This window comes from Lycorma delicatula, chromosome 3 (genome assembly GCF_047948215.1).
Source record: "Lycorma delicatula isolate Av1 chromosome 3, ASM4794821v1, whole genome shotgun sequence".
In the NCBI taxonomy this organism is placed as follows: Eukaryota; Metazoa; Arthropoda; class Insecta; order Hemiptera; family Fulgoridae; genus Lycorma; species Lycorma delicatula.
This window is the reverse complement of record NC_134457.1, coordinates 44,387,976-44,403,932: the sequence shown is the minus strand read 5'-3', so window position 1 is coordinate 44,403,932 and position 15,957 is coordinate 44,387,976. Positions and strand designations below refer to the sequence as shown.

The window sequence follows — 15,957 nt, the reverse complement described above, 5'->3', positions numbered from 1 at the left end:
TCTGATTAGATTATGTTGATTCCGTGTAATGACGAATCGCGCATGTATATCAACATAACCTAACCAAATATAACCTACGCTTGCTTCGCTCGGTAACCAAGTCTAATTAGCGTTAAATAGCTAGGTTATGTTTCGTTAAAATAATAATTATTGATAGCGATTGTTAAAACGCAAAAAAACAGGATTTCAGTAGGGGTCCCTTATAACCGATAGGTACCGTATTTATTTTCAGAACACTAATATATTAATTTTTACTTCCTTGTACAAAGTAAAGGAAGTAATGTGATCGCGAAAAATTTTAGTTTTCAGATTTCAACGGAATTATCCATTTTGACCATCCCTGAATCCATTTTGATTAGTTCTGACGTGACATCTGTACGTACGTATGTATCTTCCACAACTCAAAAACGATTAGCCGTAGTATACTGAAATTTTGGATTTATGACTGTTGTAACATCTAGTTGTGCACCTTCCTTTTAGATTGCAATCGACTGGACCAAAAGTGTCCAAAAAGGCCCAAAATCCATAAAAAATTGGATTTTGGACTTTTCCGTAACTGCAATAATAAGTCATCATTGAAAGATTTTTAAATATATATCATAAGTACCACTTACGTATTAACGCCACCGCAGCTACAGCTTTATTTAAAAACAAGGTAGTCAATCAGATTTCGGTGGAAAATGGGCCGATATAGAGTTTAACATAGATTCAAAACAGTCTCTTTATTAATTTTTATAAATGTTTATTTATATTTATTTATTTATTTTAATTTAACCAAACTTAACCTACGCTCGCTTCGCTTGCTAACCTTGACTAATTAACAGGAGTGTTTTGATTATTTAAATAATAAATAATTGAATAATTGCAATAATTATTGTATTTATTAAATAAATACTCAAAAAATTACGGTGTTAATTAGTTAGCGAGCGAAGCGAGCGTAGGTTAAGTTTGGTTAAATTATATTTATAAAATAAATAAATATAAATGACCATTTATTAAAATTAATAAAGAGACTGTTCATTTTCCACCGAAATCCGATTGACTAATTTGTATTTAAATAAAGCTGCGGTGGCGTTAATACGTAAGTATCGTACTTATTTTCATTGGTCCCAGACTTATAGGCAGATGAAATTTTAATTAATAAATAATTTGGATCAAGAGGGAGGTACATCGGCTCGAATCAGACTTCATCTTCCTTTTCTTTTTAACTTTCTTTTATTTAAATATATGTGTTATTAATAATTATTAACCTTTGATTGTAAAAATATTTGTACAATAAATAATAATTCAATAATAACAATAAAAAAATATCAGAGTTATTAATGAAATAAAATTTTATGTACTTTTCATTAAAAAAAAAAAAATGTGTATATGTAATTTAATAGGTGTACAAGGAAGTCATATGATGTCGACATCAGATTTTTTTAAATAAATTTATCTGTATTTTAAATATTTTGATACATTAGATCATTTATTATTTTCTTGTTGTGTAAACAAATTTTTTAACATATTAAGACATAATTGTATTTATTAGTTGGCTATTTTTTTTTACCAACATTTCTGGTTTGCCTTTAACTGTGATGATGATAAAGAAAAAATGCTGTCACAAATAAAATCCTTATTATTTTCAATATTCTTAACTGTTTTTGTATTTTTAACTTTTCATGTCAATTTATATTGAAACCAAAAAATTCATACTAATGATGTTAAATTGTCTAATCAATACGAAGAATACGACTTTGAGTTTAGGAATGATAAAACAGGAAACAATTTTTTGCCTATACCGTTTTTATGTGGTTTTGATGAAGATCGAAAATCACCCATAAGTATCCTTTAGCAACTTAAGGGTCATTAGATTATGTGAAAAAATTTACTTATTGTTTGAGTAAAACTTAGAGATACGGAAGCCATGAGGTCTATATTTCCCTGTTTTCTTGACCATTTTTTAATAAAATTAAATTACATCAATGACCCTTTCTCAGAAGTCATAGTGTTAAATTTCATTCAAATGGACCATCCGGTCCGGAAAAATAAAAAAAACAAAAGACAAGCTTACATATATAGATACATTTTCCGGAAATTTTCAATGCTAAAACGGTCTTTTTTGGATATAAGGGAGTCATGAAACATCAATATCTGCAAAAACATTCAGTCATAGAAAATACGACCCGATTTGCAAACGTAATTTCCCTTATAGTTTGTACTGTATAAATATATTGAATAACAATGCAAGATGGAAAAGTAAGAATAACATTTGATATTTAAATAATATTTATTTGATTAATAAACATATTGATTTTTAGTCACGAAATATCTGTTTAATTCCAAGTTGCACGGTAGTTTCTCGGGAGATGACTCAATAGGCAAAAATAAGAAAAAAATCATATAAAAACAGGTCAGAAAATGGTTTGTCAGAGAGTTTCTGCTCGTGGAACATTTAGTCTGCTTTCTGCTCTCTCTGTGAAATTAAACCGCACTAAAATTTCTGGCATAAAACTCAAGGAATAGATTTCGTGTATTCTTATGGATTTTGATCTAAGACATTTAAAAAAGTAGTCCCAGACCTCTATTTTACTTAGGTTTTAAGAAAAACGGGGTAAAACATGAAAAGATTTTGCCGGAAAATACACGTTTTTAGGTTTGGAATAAAATAACTTTGTTAATTTACTAATAAACAAACAGAAATTTCTAGTTAAATTCGAAGAGAATTTAATTTTGAGAAAACTTATGTTAATAAAATCTATTAAAATTAAATACAAATTTGAGAAGTTCAACTTTAATTAGAAGCAAAATATACAAACTGGATGTGAAAAGTGATATGATTTATTCATATAATTACGATTTTATTCATATAATTTTACGATATGATTATTATTTTAAAAGCAAATTATATCTAAATTTTTGTTGTAAATTTTCTTTTTTAAGCATGTATTTTTTTACAGTATTAGGAATCTTAAAGGCAGGCCGTACATGCTTTCATCATTAATATAATTTTGTTTTCTTTTCAGAATCTTTATAAATTTTTTTTTAAACTGATTAATTTTTATCGGAACTAACGATACGTTCCACTATTATATTAAAGAACAAGATAAAAGATATTTGTATAGTTAATCCTAGGAATTGTGGAAAATCTTATTAATTAATAGAAATTAAACAAATATTAGTGATAAAGAATAAAAAAAAGGGAAGAGTTATTAAAACAATTCAGTTTGGGAAAGTTAATTGGTTCTGCGATGTCATAAGAGAAAAGGGATTATTAAAGATAATGTTGGAACGAGTCAAAAGGAAAAATGGACAAAGAAGTTATAAAAATTATTGATGACCTGAAAGAAAGAAGTTAGCAGGAAATGAAGGAAATTGCTAGAAACAGAAGTGAATAGAGACAAATGCTATTAGCAAAGAGATCCCTGCGTACTATATACATACCTTATATTTATTATAAAATACACATTTTTTTAATCTTCTACTCCTTTTATGTGAATAATTGCATTTTTAAGGCGATTAATTTTTTTTTTGTAGGTTGAATATATTTTGTACTAGATGAACTATCCGATCACACGATCACACGGGTGAGTACTTTATACTTACGAATTATCTTTTTAATCTTTTAGAGTTTGTCGAAAAAAATAATGACTAATAATTGTTTTAAAAATACTTTTAAAAATGACTGCCGTTTTCAAATATTTAGGTGGTTCTTCGAAATGTACTTTGTTAGGTCAGCTAAACGTGTATATACTGAGAGATCATGTTACTTACGAGGTAATAAAACATGATGTGAACAGAGTAGAGACCTTTTAGTAAAACTATGCGAGTAGAAAAGATAGTTTCAGCGACAAAAACCTCTCTCAGATGATCGATTTCCAATATAAGCATTTACGTAATATCAACAAGGTAACATCCAGTAGAGTAGACCGGGATAGAGGTAAACGCTAGAAAAAGTTTTAGAACAGATATCACATAATCTGTAACTCTAAGAATAATTTATTTTTGCTAAGATTTTTTCTTGTTTGGATTCATTTTTTAAAATACAACTGATATAGCCGATGGAAATTAGATCAGAAACGGATAAATTATCCTAGCAATTTGAAGAACGTAAACCTTTTTATTTATTTTTATAATCGAGTCGAATACGACTCTGATTTTATAATATCAATACCATGGCAGTCATATGACAGCTATATATATGCTGATTAATTAATAACCTATTTAGCTAAAGCTAAAAAAAATCTGATATATACTAGTATGATACAGTCGTTTTAAATTGAGCCATCAGGAAAATAAAAATACTTTGATAATAAACCTTTAGAAGTTAAATTAAAGAGGAGTGAAAAAGGGTGTCGGGACAGAGAAACCTAACGATAAACCTAGCAGGTAATTCTCCATTGATTGTAAGTTACTGCTACAAAGGGGATTTTATTTTTACTCACTCTTAAGGGGAAAATGGTGAATATAGTACGATCCATATATTTGTGGAAAAACCTATTCATCACATATCATTAATTTTCCCATTTATCAAACAATATAAAAACTGAAAATTTACCAGTTTTATTTAAGAAAAGATAAATTTTATCACTAAGAAAATTAATTAAACTTTTTTTCATTGAAAACAACATACGGAAGTAAAATTTAGCAAAAATTACCTTACCTCAAAACGATCTGTTTTTTTAGTACGAGAACTCCACATTCCAAATATCGAGAGGCTCCTAAGTGGAGCTATTCAAAAATATTATAAGGAAAGAGTAAAATTGTGATAAATAATTATAATACGCATTGAAAATTAAAGATTTTAACTTAACAATTTTCCGGTTTCAAGAAACCTAACCAAAAATATCGGAACTTAATATTTTCTACAACTTGTTGAAAAACGTGGCCTATGCTATACCAAAGTTGTGATTTTATTCGATAAAATTGATCGTTTTGCGTAGGAACTTTGCTAGATGTTTTTTGTGTTTTACTAATGATTAGTTATTTAAGAGATACATATTTACATTTTTTGTCCGCGGAGATGTAAAAATTCAAATTACTATGCAAATAAATGAAGAAATCACCCTACCAAAATTTAAGTGAAAGGTATCTTTCTTCACTGGTAAATTATTTGACCCAAATGATACTCCTAAGCTCTGAGCTCGAAGGGAAGCCGCGGGTGCGGGGGACATTTGCATTTTATACAGTAAAAAAACTCACCTTTTGTAGACGTTTCGATCAGAATATCGGTGTTGGTATTATTTAAAAGGTTGTTTGGTTAGTAATTAGTAAGAAATGCTATTAAAAAATATTGAAAATATGGGAAACTTTGTACCAGGTGGTAAAATTATTTTGTAAATAATACATTTACTGTTAAAGAAACATTGTGTAATAAGCAATTTTGCTAACCTCCTTCGTGAAAGGCTTTTATTCTTAATGGATGTAAATGTAAATCTATATCGGTCTCTTTTACAGCGGGTTTTCAAATTCTTTGGAATTCCGCTCTACCGGAGGAAAATTTGGTAAATTCTTTTTCCAGAAAATTTGGGGTTTACTTCGTCCGCTGTACTAGAGGCAAATCCTAACCGATTTTGACAAAATTTGATGTTAAAATGTAGGTTTATTGGGTATAGAGCCCTATTGATTTTCAAGCGAGTCGGTTCACAGAAACCGGAGTTAGAAGAGGGGTTTTGGGTTCATTTTCAGTTTTTTTAGTTAAGCTGGGCGCAACTTTTAACCGATTTTGACGCAATTGATAGGATATTATAAACCTAGTTGAAGTAGAACCCTAGTGATTTTAAAGTAAATCGGCTCGTAGGAGTGGGAGTTAGAGGCAAAAAATTATCAAAAAACTTATACATATTATTATCGATAAGCCGAATAAGAAAATGTGTAAAACAATATTTTACTTCATTTTTTACTACTATGATGAATAGACGTATTAAATTTTGAACGCTTGGGCAATGATTATAACTCAAGTAGAGCAAATCCTAATCAATTTTTGCATCTATTACAAACGTAAATATTTTACTGATGTGTAAAGACTAAAAAGCATAGTGGAATCTTCTGAGGTCCATGATAATGGGCGTTTACTGTTCGGTCGATACTATTATTAACTATCTATATTTGCATTAAGAATTAGATGACGAACGACTTTTGAATTCAACAAAATTTACTTACTCTCAATTATCTATCGATAAACGGTAATCGGTCCGCGTTTTGACTGAAAAATACTGATCATTTCAAAAGTAATAATCGTACACTTACTGACTACTCGCATGATCCCGCAGTACAAAGATAATTGTAAAATTAAATTAAAAGCGCATTTATAATTAGCAAATAAAATTGACATATTAATGTGGTCTTACCGTCATGTAAAGGGTCAATCGTATGAATCATAAGTTGTAACAAGCCGTGCCTAAATTTATTGCCTTGAGGCGGTGCCCCTCTGGTACTTCCTGTCGGTGCCCCGCTACCAGAACTACCACCTCCTCCACCAACACTCGTTTCGCTGGACGTCGCTGCATTCCCGTGCTGTAAAAAATGAAAAAATAACATTTATTTGTGTTTATTTTATTAGTTTATAACTGGTAAAGTATTAAAGGAAAATATTATTAAATTCAAATAAATTGGAAAATCTTTAGTAGGAATCTAAGAGGAAAATTATTCCAGTTTAATTAAAAGAAATACCAGATTTTTTTTAAGAACATCAAAAATTGTAAACAGTTACATAATAAAATAATTTTTTTGTGTGTTATGTAACATATCTCAAATGGTCGCAGACAAACTGATCTAAATCAGAAGTCAAATGACAAAAACCACTAACTTAAAAATTGCATAGACATTCTCAAGAATAACAAATCCCATACCAGGCTTATTAAGGAGCGAAATTGTTGCCTTTTTTCATTGACCCAAATACATAGTAGCACATCAACGAGCCAAACCCATTAGGAAATGCAGGTGATGTCCACTTCTTCAATAACGCCTTCATTCCGTTCCTTACAGAAGTTATATAATGAACATCATTATTCTCAGAAAAAACAACTCTTTAACCATAGGGTTTTACAAGCTTCACAAGAAAAGTAGAATAGATAGTACTGTAAAGCAACATTTCTCTTGTTAAGCGAAGCGTTAAATGTATAGATTAAATTTTGTTATAGTTTTTATTTTATTATCTAAATATGACTAAATAATTTAAATAAAACTAAAATGACAGAAAGAGGAAGTAATTCATCTGTAAATATAGAATAAAATAAATTTTTTTTAATTTTCTGATGATGTTATTTTAGCTGAAACCGAAAATGAATTTTTAAAATATTACCTGTATTTCGATAAAGAAAAAAAAGATGACAACACTCTATTACAACACATATACATTACAACACTATAAACGAAATAAAGATATTACAATAGTATGAAAACAGGCACAGCACCACAGCACAATATATCAATTTGCGTAATTTTGTTATTTAGGTATAAAAATACTAGTAAAACAAAGAGCTTTCACGCAGTACCGAACATAAATTTTAGAATTAAAACAGATTTAAAAAAAAAATTGATTGTAGCCCTTTATGAAAGTTATTAATAGATAATAAGAAAACAAAAAGGAAAGGAATGGATTGATTTGATATACATCCATTCCTTATTGATGGATGTTGAAAAGCAGATAAGTCGAAAAGTATGAAATTTAATGAAATAATATAAAAAATAAAAAACTATATAAATTTTTTTTAACCTACGACTAATAAGGGTAAGACGGAAAAGAATATTTCCTCTCCGCCGAATAAAAGATCTAAGGGTATAACTATTGAAATTTGCTATTGAATACGCTAAAAACATTTCATATTTACAAGTTTATAATTAATAAGCTCTGAAACAGGTAAATTCCCAAAAATATTAAATAATTATTCTAGTATTTAAAATCAGAGGTGCAAGAAAGATAGAAAATTACTGATCAATATCATCGGTCCCGCCCTATTAAAAATAATAGAAAGAATCATGAAGGAAATACTAGTTAATTTTCTAAACAAAAATAATTTCTTCAGTAAAAATCAATTTAGATTCATAAAAAAGTACGGAGGTGGTGTTGAATGAGTAATTTAAAGGAATATAATGCAATATAAATTTTGGATTATTTTTATTCCTAGATAAAAAAGCATTTGATTCAGTCCAGTACCGTAATTTCTTGACCAAGATGTTAAAATGTGGATAAAGGACACTGCGTTGGACTGGTTTGAATCTTATCAAACAAATCGATTCCAATATGTTAAAAAAAGACGACTTAAGCGACTGTACCAAAAATTAAGTGCAGTACACCATAAGACACTACTCTTTCAGTTATTCTGTTCTTAATATTCATCGAGGATTTATGTAACGAGATTTTCTAGGGAGGTGTCACTCCTTTGCGAATGAATCCTCCATTGAATACAATGGCAGAAATCTGGGAAGATTTGAGTATGCAGATGGAAAAAGATCTGGTTATCATTATAAATTAGTTCTATAACAACAGACTAATACTCAGTACAAGTAAATCAATTTTTTTGAAATTTTTGGATAAGTCGGAAACAACCTCCACTGTAAAGTATCATAAACACTCTTGCTTGAGCAATAAAGATTATATAAATGGATTAATGAAATTGATTCCATAAAGTATATAGGTTTAATTATCGATTCTGAATTAAGCTAAAAACCATATACAAAACTGTATTACGAAATTCAGGAAAGAATTAATGTTGTAAACATGAATTTTCTAAGTTAAGAAAATATTGTAATAAAAATGGTTGTTATGTTTGTATAATGTACCTATTAAATCTAGACTTGAATATGGAATAACATCTTCAGCTAGTATTTGCAAAACTCACCTAACCTAACAACCATAGAAATATAATATAAAAGAATAGACAGAAAGTAAGTTTTACACATCACACGAAATATTCAAAAGATTAAATATTCTACTCACAAAGATTTATATGATATATTAAAGTTATTTCTCAATGGTTATAAAGATCACGAAGTAAAGAATACAAGAAGTAAGGAAGCAGAAAATACGCAAAACCCGGTAGTATTTAGAGAATTTATTTTTTTATTATATTTTTTTTTTTTGCGTAACCATTAAAAATAAATTCATTAAGGAGTGAAGAAATGGGTTGCTGATATTCAAGTTACTGGTATTATTTTCTAAAAATTAGAATAAATCAATTAAACTTAAACAAAAAACAGTCAATTAAACTAAGACAAAACAATGTTAAGAGAAAAATTAAATTCAAAATATTTTTTATTATGCCGATGCTAGAGTAGATTATAAATGTAATTATTGTATTAATAATTCAAAAACTAGAGCATTGATATTGATCTAGGTATTCCACGGTATCGTGGATACCGGTGTTCTTTGGTGGTTGGGTTTCAATTAACTACACATCTCAGGAATGGTCAAACTGAGAATGTACAAGACTACACTTCATTTACACTCATACATATCATCCTCATTCATCCTCTGAAGAATTATCTAAACGGTAGTTACCGGAGGCTAAACAGTAAAAGAGAGGTATTCCAGAGAATAAGATATGAACGTTTTTTTAAAATATTATTTTTTTTTGTTTAACCTTCGGGACCACCGTTAGGTATTCCTTCAGTGGATGAAATGAATGATTTGTAGCGCGTGTGAAAATGCCATGCCTGGTCGGGATTCGAACCCGGGACCTCCAGATGAAATGCTGAGACGCTACCACTCGCGCCACGGAGGCCGGCTAGAAATATTACATGAAGTAAATTATTATTAAATGAAGAGAATTTTATCGAATAAGAAAGGACAGAATCTTATATAACAACAAAACCTAATATCCACCGAGGTTGTTATACAGTGTCATCCCCTTTTTGCTAACGAAAATCACTGATGAGACGTTACAATTTCCACCGCGCGTGCTGTGCTTTGCCGTTTAACTCGGTGAGCGAAAACAGTTGACCGCTGATTGTATCTCAGTAGCACATAACGCCAAGAAAATTCATTCTGAAATATATGATACATTTTTCTTTACCTTCTTTCAACCGAAAGACAATCGTTTGTAACTCCCTTTCTTCCTCACATGCTACTCACACCTTATAAATTCAGTATTTTATATTTTTATGTATGTTTGTTTTTTTTTTTACTAATGAAAAGCAGAAGCTTTTTAAAAAAAAGCAGAAACAGAATTTTAATTTGTATTGAATTTATATAAACAATTCAATTCAACAAAACTTATATCCAGAGATACAATATAAGAAAATGGCCATGACTAAGGCGTGATACGCTAATGAAATTGATATAAACGTAGCATTGCAGCCTCGGTGGAAAAAATCAGCTTTTATTTATGCATTCTGTAAAATATTAGCAGAAAATAGAAAGGATTTAAGAATAACACTAAATCATTCAAATGATTGATTGTAGAAAAAGATAACTGCGCTGCCGCTAATTTTATTTTTCTTATTCAAATTAGTTACCAAGAAATAAATTATGATGCTCTACACTTTCAGTTTTTATGACTGTATGATATTATTTATCATATTAACATTTTATTTATTATAAAAATAAAAAAAACATCTAGAAAAGATTGTGCCGGCTGGATAAAGTTAAAAATAAAAAAGTGAAAAAAAAATTATTTTTGTCGAATAAAAATAATACAATGTTATTTAATCACATTTGCAAAGTTATAAATATTAAGATTGATACTTAAGGTGAGAAGATTATAGTCAGAACTAAATCTGTAAGTATTCTACTTATCGAGGGAAAGTTATTTGTTTGTTAATTTTTTTTTTTTTATTTTAACACTTAAAAAGATATATATATTCCGTAAACTTTTAACTCGAGTTTTCTAAGTCGTCGAGATTTATAATTACGAAGCAAATATGAATTTATGCAGTTTTATCTTGGTTCGTGACGGTAGATTTAATTAACTTCCGCATGAGAAAGTCTATATATCAAGCAGAGATAAACGATACGGCCGGCTGAGCCGGGTTTTACTGTTACTATTTTGTGGCATACTTCCAGAGATCTGCCGGGTTTGACTTTGCCAGTCGACAATATAAAGAAAATTCTCGTGATGATTAAATCATTTTTATATTCCAATTTTAACCGTTTTATTTTTTTATAAAAATCCTACTTTCATACGTAATTTAATCCCACATATTGTTTATTATATGTTACTTTATTACAAAGAACATCGGTATCCGGGGTTTTTTTAACTTACGTGTAGAAATTAGGGTGAAAATTTTCGCTATTATTAGTTTATATGAAAATTTCCTCCTTCAATTAGTATCATGTACGAGGTAAAACTTATTACTTATACTCGTTTTTTCAATATAAAATATTTTTTAAGAATATTTTATCAACATATATTTAATAAAAGAATTCAGTAATATTTCTATGGAACAAAATACGAAATTAATACTATAGAAAAATATAATAATGTAAAAGTGATTTCATCCTAGAAAACCTTTTAACAGATATCGCGATAAAATCTACTCGGTTATAAGATCCATGCAATGACACGATTTTTTTTTATCAAAGAAAGTTTAAAGGTTTATTAGATAGAAGTGCGAATAACAATTCTTGTAAGATACGTTTTACTATTTAATAGCCAATAAGAGAAAACATAAAGAATAGAAGGTCTTTTTTTTGTAATGAGAAAAAAGAAAAGAAAAGGTCGATATATTTCTGATATCTAAAATTCTTAATATAACTTTCAATCTTATTTGTGACCCATCTGATATGTATTTGTAAAATTTATTATATGTAGATCTTTAGGTTCCTTACACATAAACTCTTTTTGTTTTATTTATGACATTTATTTTAGTTGTAACATATATGAGGTGGTTTCCAATAATAGGTGTCATTTTAGTTAAATAATAAGTTATATTCTTATTGAAAAATTCCCGTCATCTTTATTTCAATTTAAAGTCCAAAAATTACTGTTAAGTGAGGAACACTGTTATCTATAAAACAGCTACCTCGTTTCTGTTGTAAACGTAAATCATAGCAAGAAAATCCTGGACTACGTTTTGGCATAATTGCACGTTATTCTACGGACAATAGCTTGAGTATTCTTTTTAAGCGATTAAACATTTGTGGAGTATCGGCGTAGATTTGTTCCTTCACAAAGCTTCAAAGAAAAGTGTAAAGCGATTTTACGTCGCACGATCTAGATTGTGAATCGATGCCTCTGTTTAGTGAGATAACCCGTCCTAAGAATTCCTCACGCAATGTGGCAATTGTTTAGCTTGCAGCACCACCCTACTGGAAATAAACGTCGGCCAAATCCATTTCACCTGATGTATACCACAAGAAGCCATTTAGCATCGAAAAGTAACGCTTCTTTTCGTCTATAACTGCAGTACCTTCATCATTTTCGAATAAAATAGAGCCCGATCACAGCTCCGGCCTGCACAGCCATTTGCTGTGAACAGAGACATCGCTCGACAGTTACTTCAGGTTTATCGAAGCCTTACAAGCCGCAGTTTATTTTTATGTACTAATTCGTATTTGTCCAGATTTGAATCTGACTGGATTTGTCTCCTTCCATCGAATACTTTCTTTTCCCAACCTAAAGATATGGCTCGCTTGACAAAAATTCACTTCAAATGATGATACATGTATTTTCTCATTTAATATTATTATTACTGATATGCTGATTGCAGTTGATATTTCTTATGTAAAATTAAGTTATGTTTATTTCCTAATTTCATTTAATTTAAGGTTATGCTTTAAAATAAGTTCAGTTATTTTACATAATTAAAGTCCAATTTCTTTTGGCAAATACGAGCTGTGTGTTTTTTGTTAACTTTACCCAACAGTAATGTTTTTATATCAAGTATTAAGTAAGGAATTAGCATCTTAGTTTATAGTTTAGAAAAAATACTCAAGAGTTTGAGAACTCTTATAATTTTATTACTGTTAATTACAAAGAATTATGTTTATCGAATTAATACCTGTACGAAATTATAATAATTTATTAGCACTGGTTTAAGCAACAAGAATCGAATCGTTTGTACATTTTATATGCATATTTTGTATTTGTGGATGTGTGTGTGTGTGTGTGTGTGGGCGCACGTACGTAAAACACTCCCCTGTTTATTATCAGGCAGGGAACCTACGTAATTCCGTCGAATTATCGACGGAAATTAATTCGTCGATAATTCCGACGAAAAGTAATATCGAAAAATAATTCCGACGAAAAGTAATATCGTAAAGTAATTCCGATCGTCATCATATTTATATTTGTTTGAAAAAATAATTTGAAATTAATGATTTTAAAATTTCATTTCAAAAGTTTCAGCCGATCATTGTGACTGTGTGACCTACTCAAACAAAAGCTACCAAAGGAAGGCTGGCAGGTTTTTATCTGCCAGTTATGTTTATCTGATATATTAATATTTCATAAAATAATTTTATTTACTTTTTAATTAAGCATGTCTATTAATTACTATTTTTTTATATAATACTATGACATTATTTTTGCCTACGTACACACACACACACTCATATATATATATATATATATATATATATAGTATTTATTTTAAATTTGTCACAGTCAGGGGTCTCGTAAACTAGAAAATCTGTGAGGAGCTTAAGAGAGGAAGTTTTCCTCTACTTTCGAGTGGATTAAAAATATTCTTTTGGCATGTTTGCAATCATTTCGGGTTTTTTAAATAGTGAGCAATTGTGTTTTTAAAAAACGAAAACCTCATTTATCGTGTCACTTCTGTTATGTGGTGTTTCTTTCTTAATGTAAAATTCCTCGTTACCTGCATTTTGTTAATGTTCATTTTCTGGTAGGTAGGACGCTCCACAGAAGTAAGACAGCGGCGTTGTGGGATTAGTTTTACAATGAATAATAAATGAAATTGCGGCGATAGATTTGATCTAGTGACTGAGTTGTATGTTGCAACAACACTTGTTCTGTACTCGATTACAACGTGTTCTAATTTCATCTCTTCGACACCTCTTGTGTAGTAGTAGTAGTAGTACAATCTAATTCAACTTAGTGTTGGAAAATTTTATGTCTTCGTTTTTGTTTTTCTCGTTCAAAATTCTTGTTTTTGAAAATTATATTTTCTGTGCAATGAAAAATCTCAAATTTGAATCCTTTTTTTTTTTTAATTTCTGGAAGTGACTTTTGAACTGAAATACTGATTTTTTTGTTTTTCGTTCAGTTAAATAATTTTCAACCTCTGTAGACAGCAGGCGTTTCTTATCTTTAAGTCGAATTCTTCTTCGAACAATGATTCTAGGCCGTTCGAATACTAAATCCTTACAAAAAACATATTCATCAGCCAATCATAAGAGTTTTAGTTTATTTCCTGGAATAGTGTTATTCCATGTAGAACTTTTCACGAACATGAAAAGGAATGGAATAAAAGTTAACAAAATAATAATTAAAAATTTTGATAAACTGGCCAACAGATCTTTTTTATTTGTATCTACTTTCCTAGGTATAGCGATATATGGTGTTATAACAGCTATAGCTATAACGGGAACGTATGTAGAAAGGTAAAGGTGTCTTAAAAACATATTTTTTATAAGTTTCATGTCATAAGAAGATATTTTTTTTAATAAAAAATAGATTAAGTAAATTATAAATAATCTGCGAAAAAAAAACATTATTCCATTGTTCCCAAGTCAAAAACATCAATGTTTATCTGATAAACGGTTGTGCGCATTTACAAATATATGTTGGTCTAAATTTGGTGTTATAACTCTTGACCCCATTGATTGATTTTCTTCGAACTTGGTAAACGGATACTATCTTTGGGGGGGGGGGGGGAATATATTAAATTTTAACAAAGATTGAAAAATAGGGGGTTGTTTTGACTGAAATAAAATTTATTATCTTTATTGCTGCAAAATGATTTCTTACAAAAGTTGAGGTTTTTTTTATCAATAATACAAACTACCAAAAGTTTTTATTTAAAAAGCCCCTCACCAAAGAATTCTTTCCTGGTGAGTGAGTATATATTTTTCTCTTTTTAGTTATATCTTGCTTCAGAAAAGGAGTTAATGGGAGTTTTTGGATCTATATGTTCTACATCAATAGTCCTTCAAACATTAAATTTAAGTAGCAGGTAATTGGAATGGGAGGGCAAAATCCTTTTGCCCTCCCATTCCAATTTTCTGAGGTACCAAAAAATATATAACAATTTCTTTTAAATATAAATCCATCTAGGAAGTTACCCATTGCATTCAAAATGTAAAAATCTGTTTTCAATATAACCCTTACTCTTAAAAGTATTTGTAAAAACAAAATTAGTCAACAACTTTCACCACTTCTCAGAAAATTACAATTTTATTTAGAATTATGGCTATATCTTTCTTTGTATTTTTTAAAAATAATCCTAAAATTTATTTTTTTGAATTTATTATCATCATTTAGGGATTTTGTTTTTAAATTTACTCGAATGCTTTTCCTTACATACTGGGAGTCCCAAAATTAAAAAAAATCTTTCGCAATTTTATATTTTTAATGCTCAAAACGTAATTTGTTAAACAATAAAGCCACTAAATTAACTTCCTTGATGAGGAGCTCCAAATTTTTAAAAAGTCTAAAAATATTTCTTAAATTCGATATTAATTTTTTTTAAATCAATTATGGTGAATATTTTAATCATTAATAAAGCTTTCTGATACACGAGTAAGAAAACAAAACAATATTCCCACCGTTCATATTTCATTAAGCCTCCTCAAGTGAAGAAATAATCAGTTTTTTTGTATTTATTTAACTAGGTATAAAATTATAAATAAATATTTTTAAATAAAAATGTGAAAAAATAGACAATTTTGATTGTTTTTCAATAAAAAGATTTAATTATTTTATTATAATGGGTAATTAATTTTATCTTATTTTATCATAATAAATTGATCCAAATATCGGGTAGCTCGTAATTAATTATTTGAATAAAATAAAAATAGTGATTAAAATGATTGAATTGAAATTAGTTTGGTTTCAAAAATTAATTGTATAT

The 15,957-nt window shown here is 28.9% G+C and overlaps 1 protein-coding gene across 1 annotated transcript in view; it reads right to left on the bottom strand.

Annotated features, from left to right (window-relative positions):
- The window catches only part of Nckx30C (solute carrier family 24 member Nckx30C), a 700,544-nt gene that overhangs the window by 311,533 nt on the left and 373,054 nt on the right, over window positions 1-15,957 (bottom strand). The window contains exon 3 of the mRNA XM_075358858.1: window positions 6,333-6,498. Coding sequence (XP_075214973.1) covers window positions 6,333-6,498 — 166 coding nt within the window. The remainder of the gene's footprint in view (window positions 1-6,332; window positions 6,499-15,957) is intronic.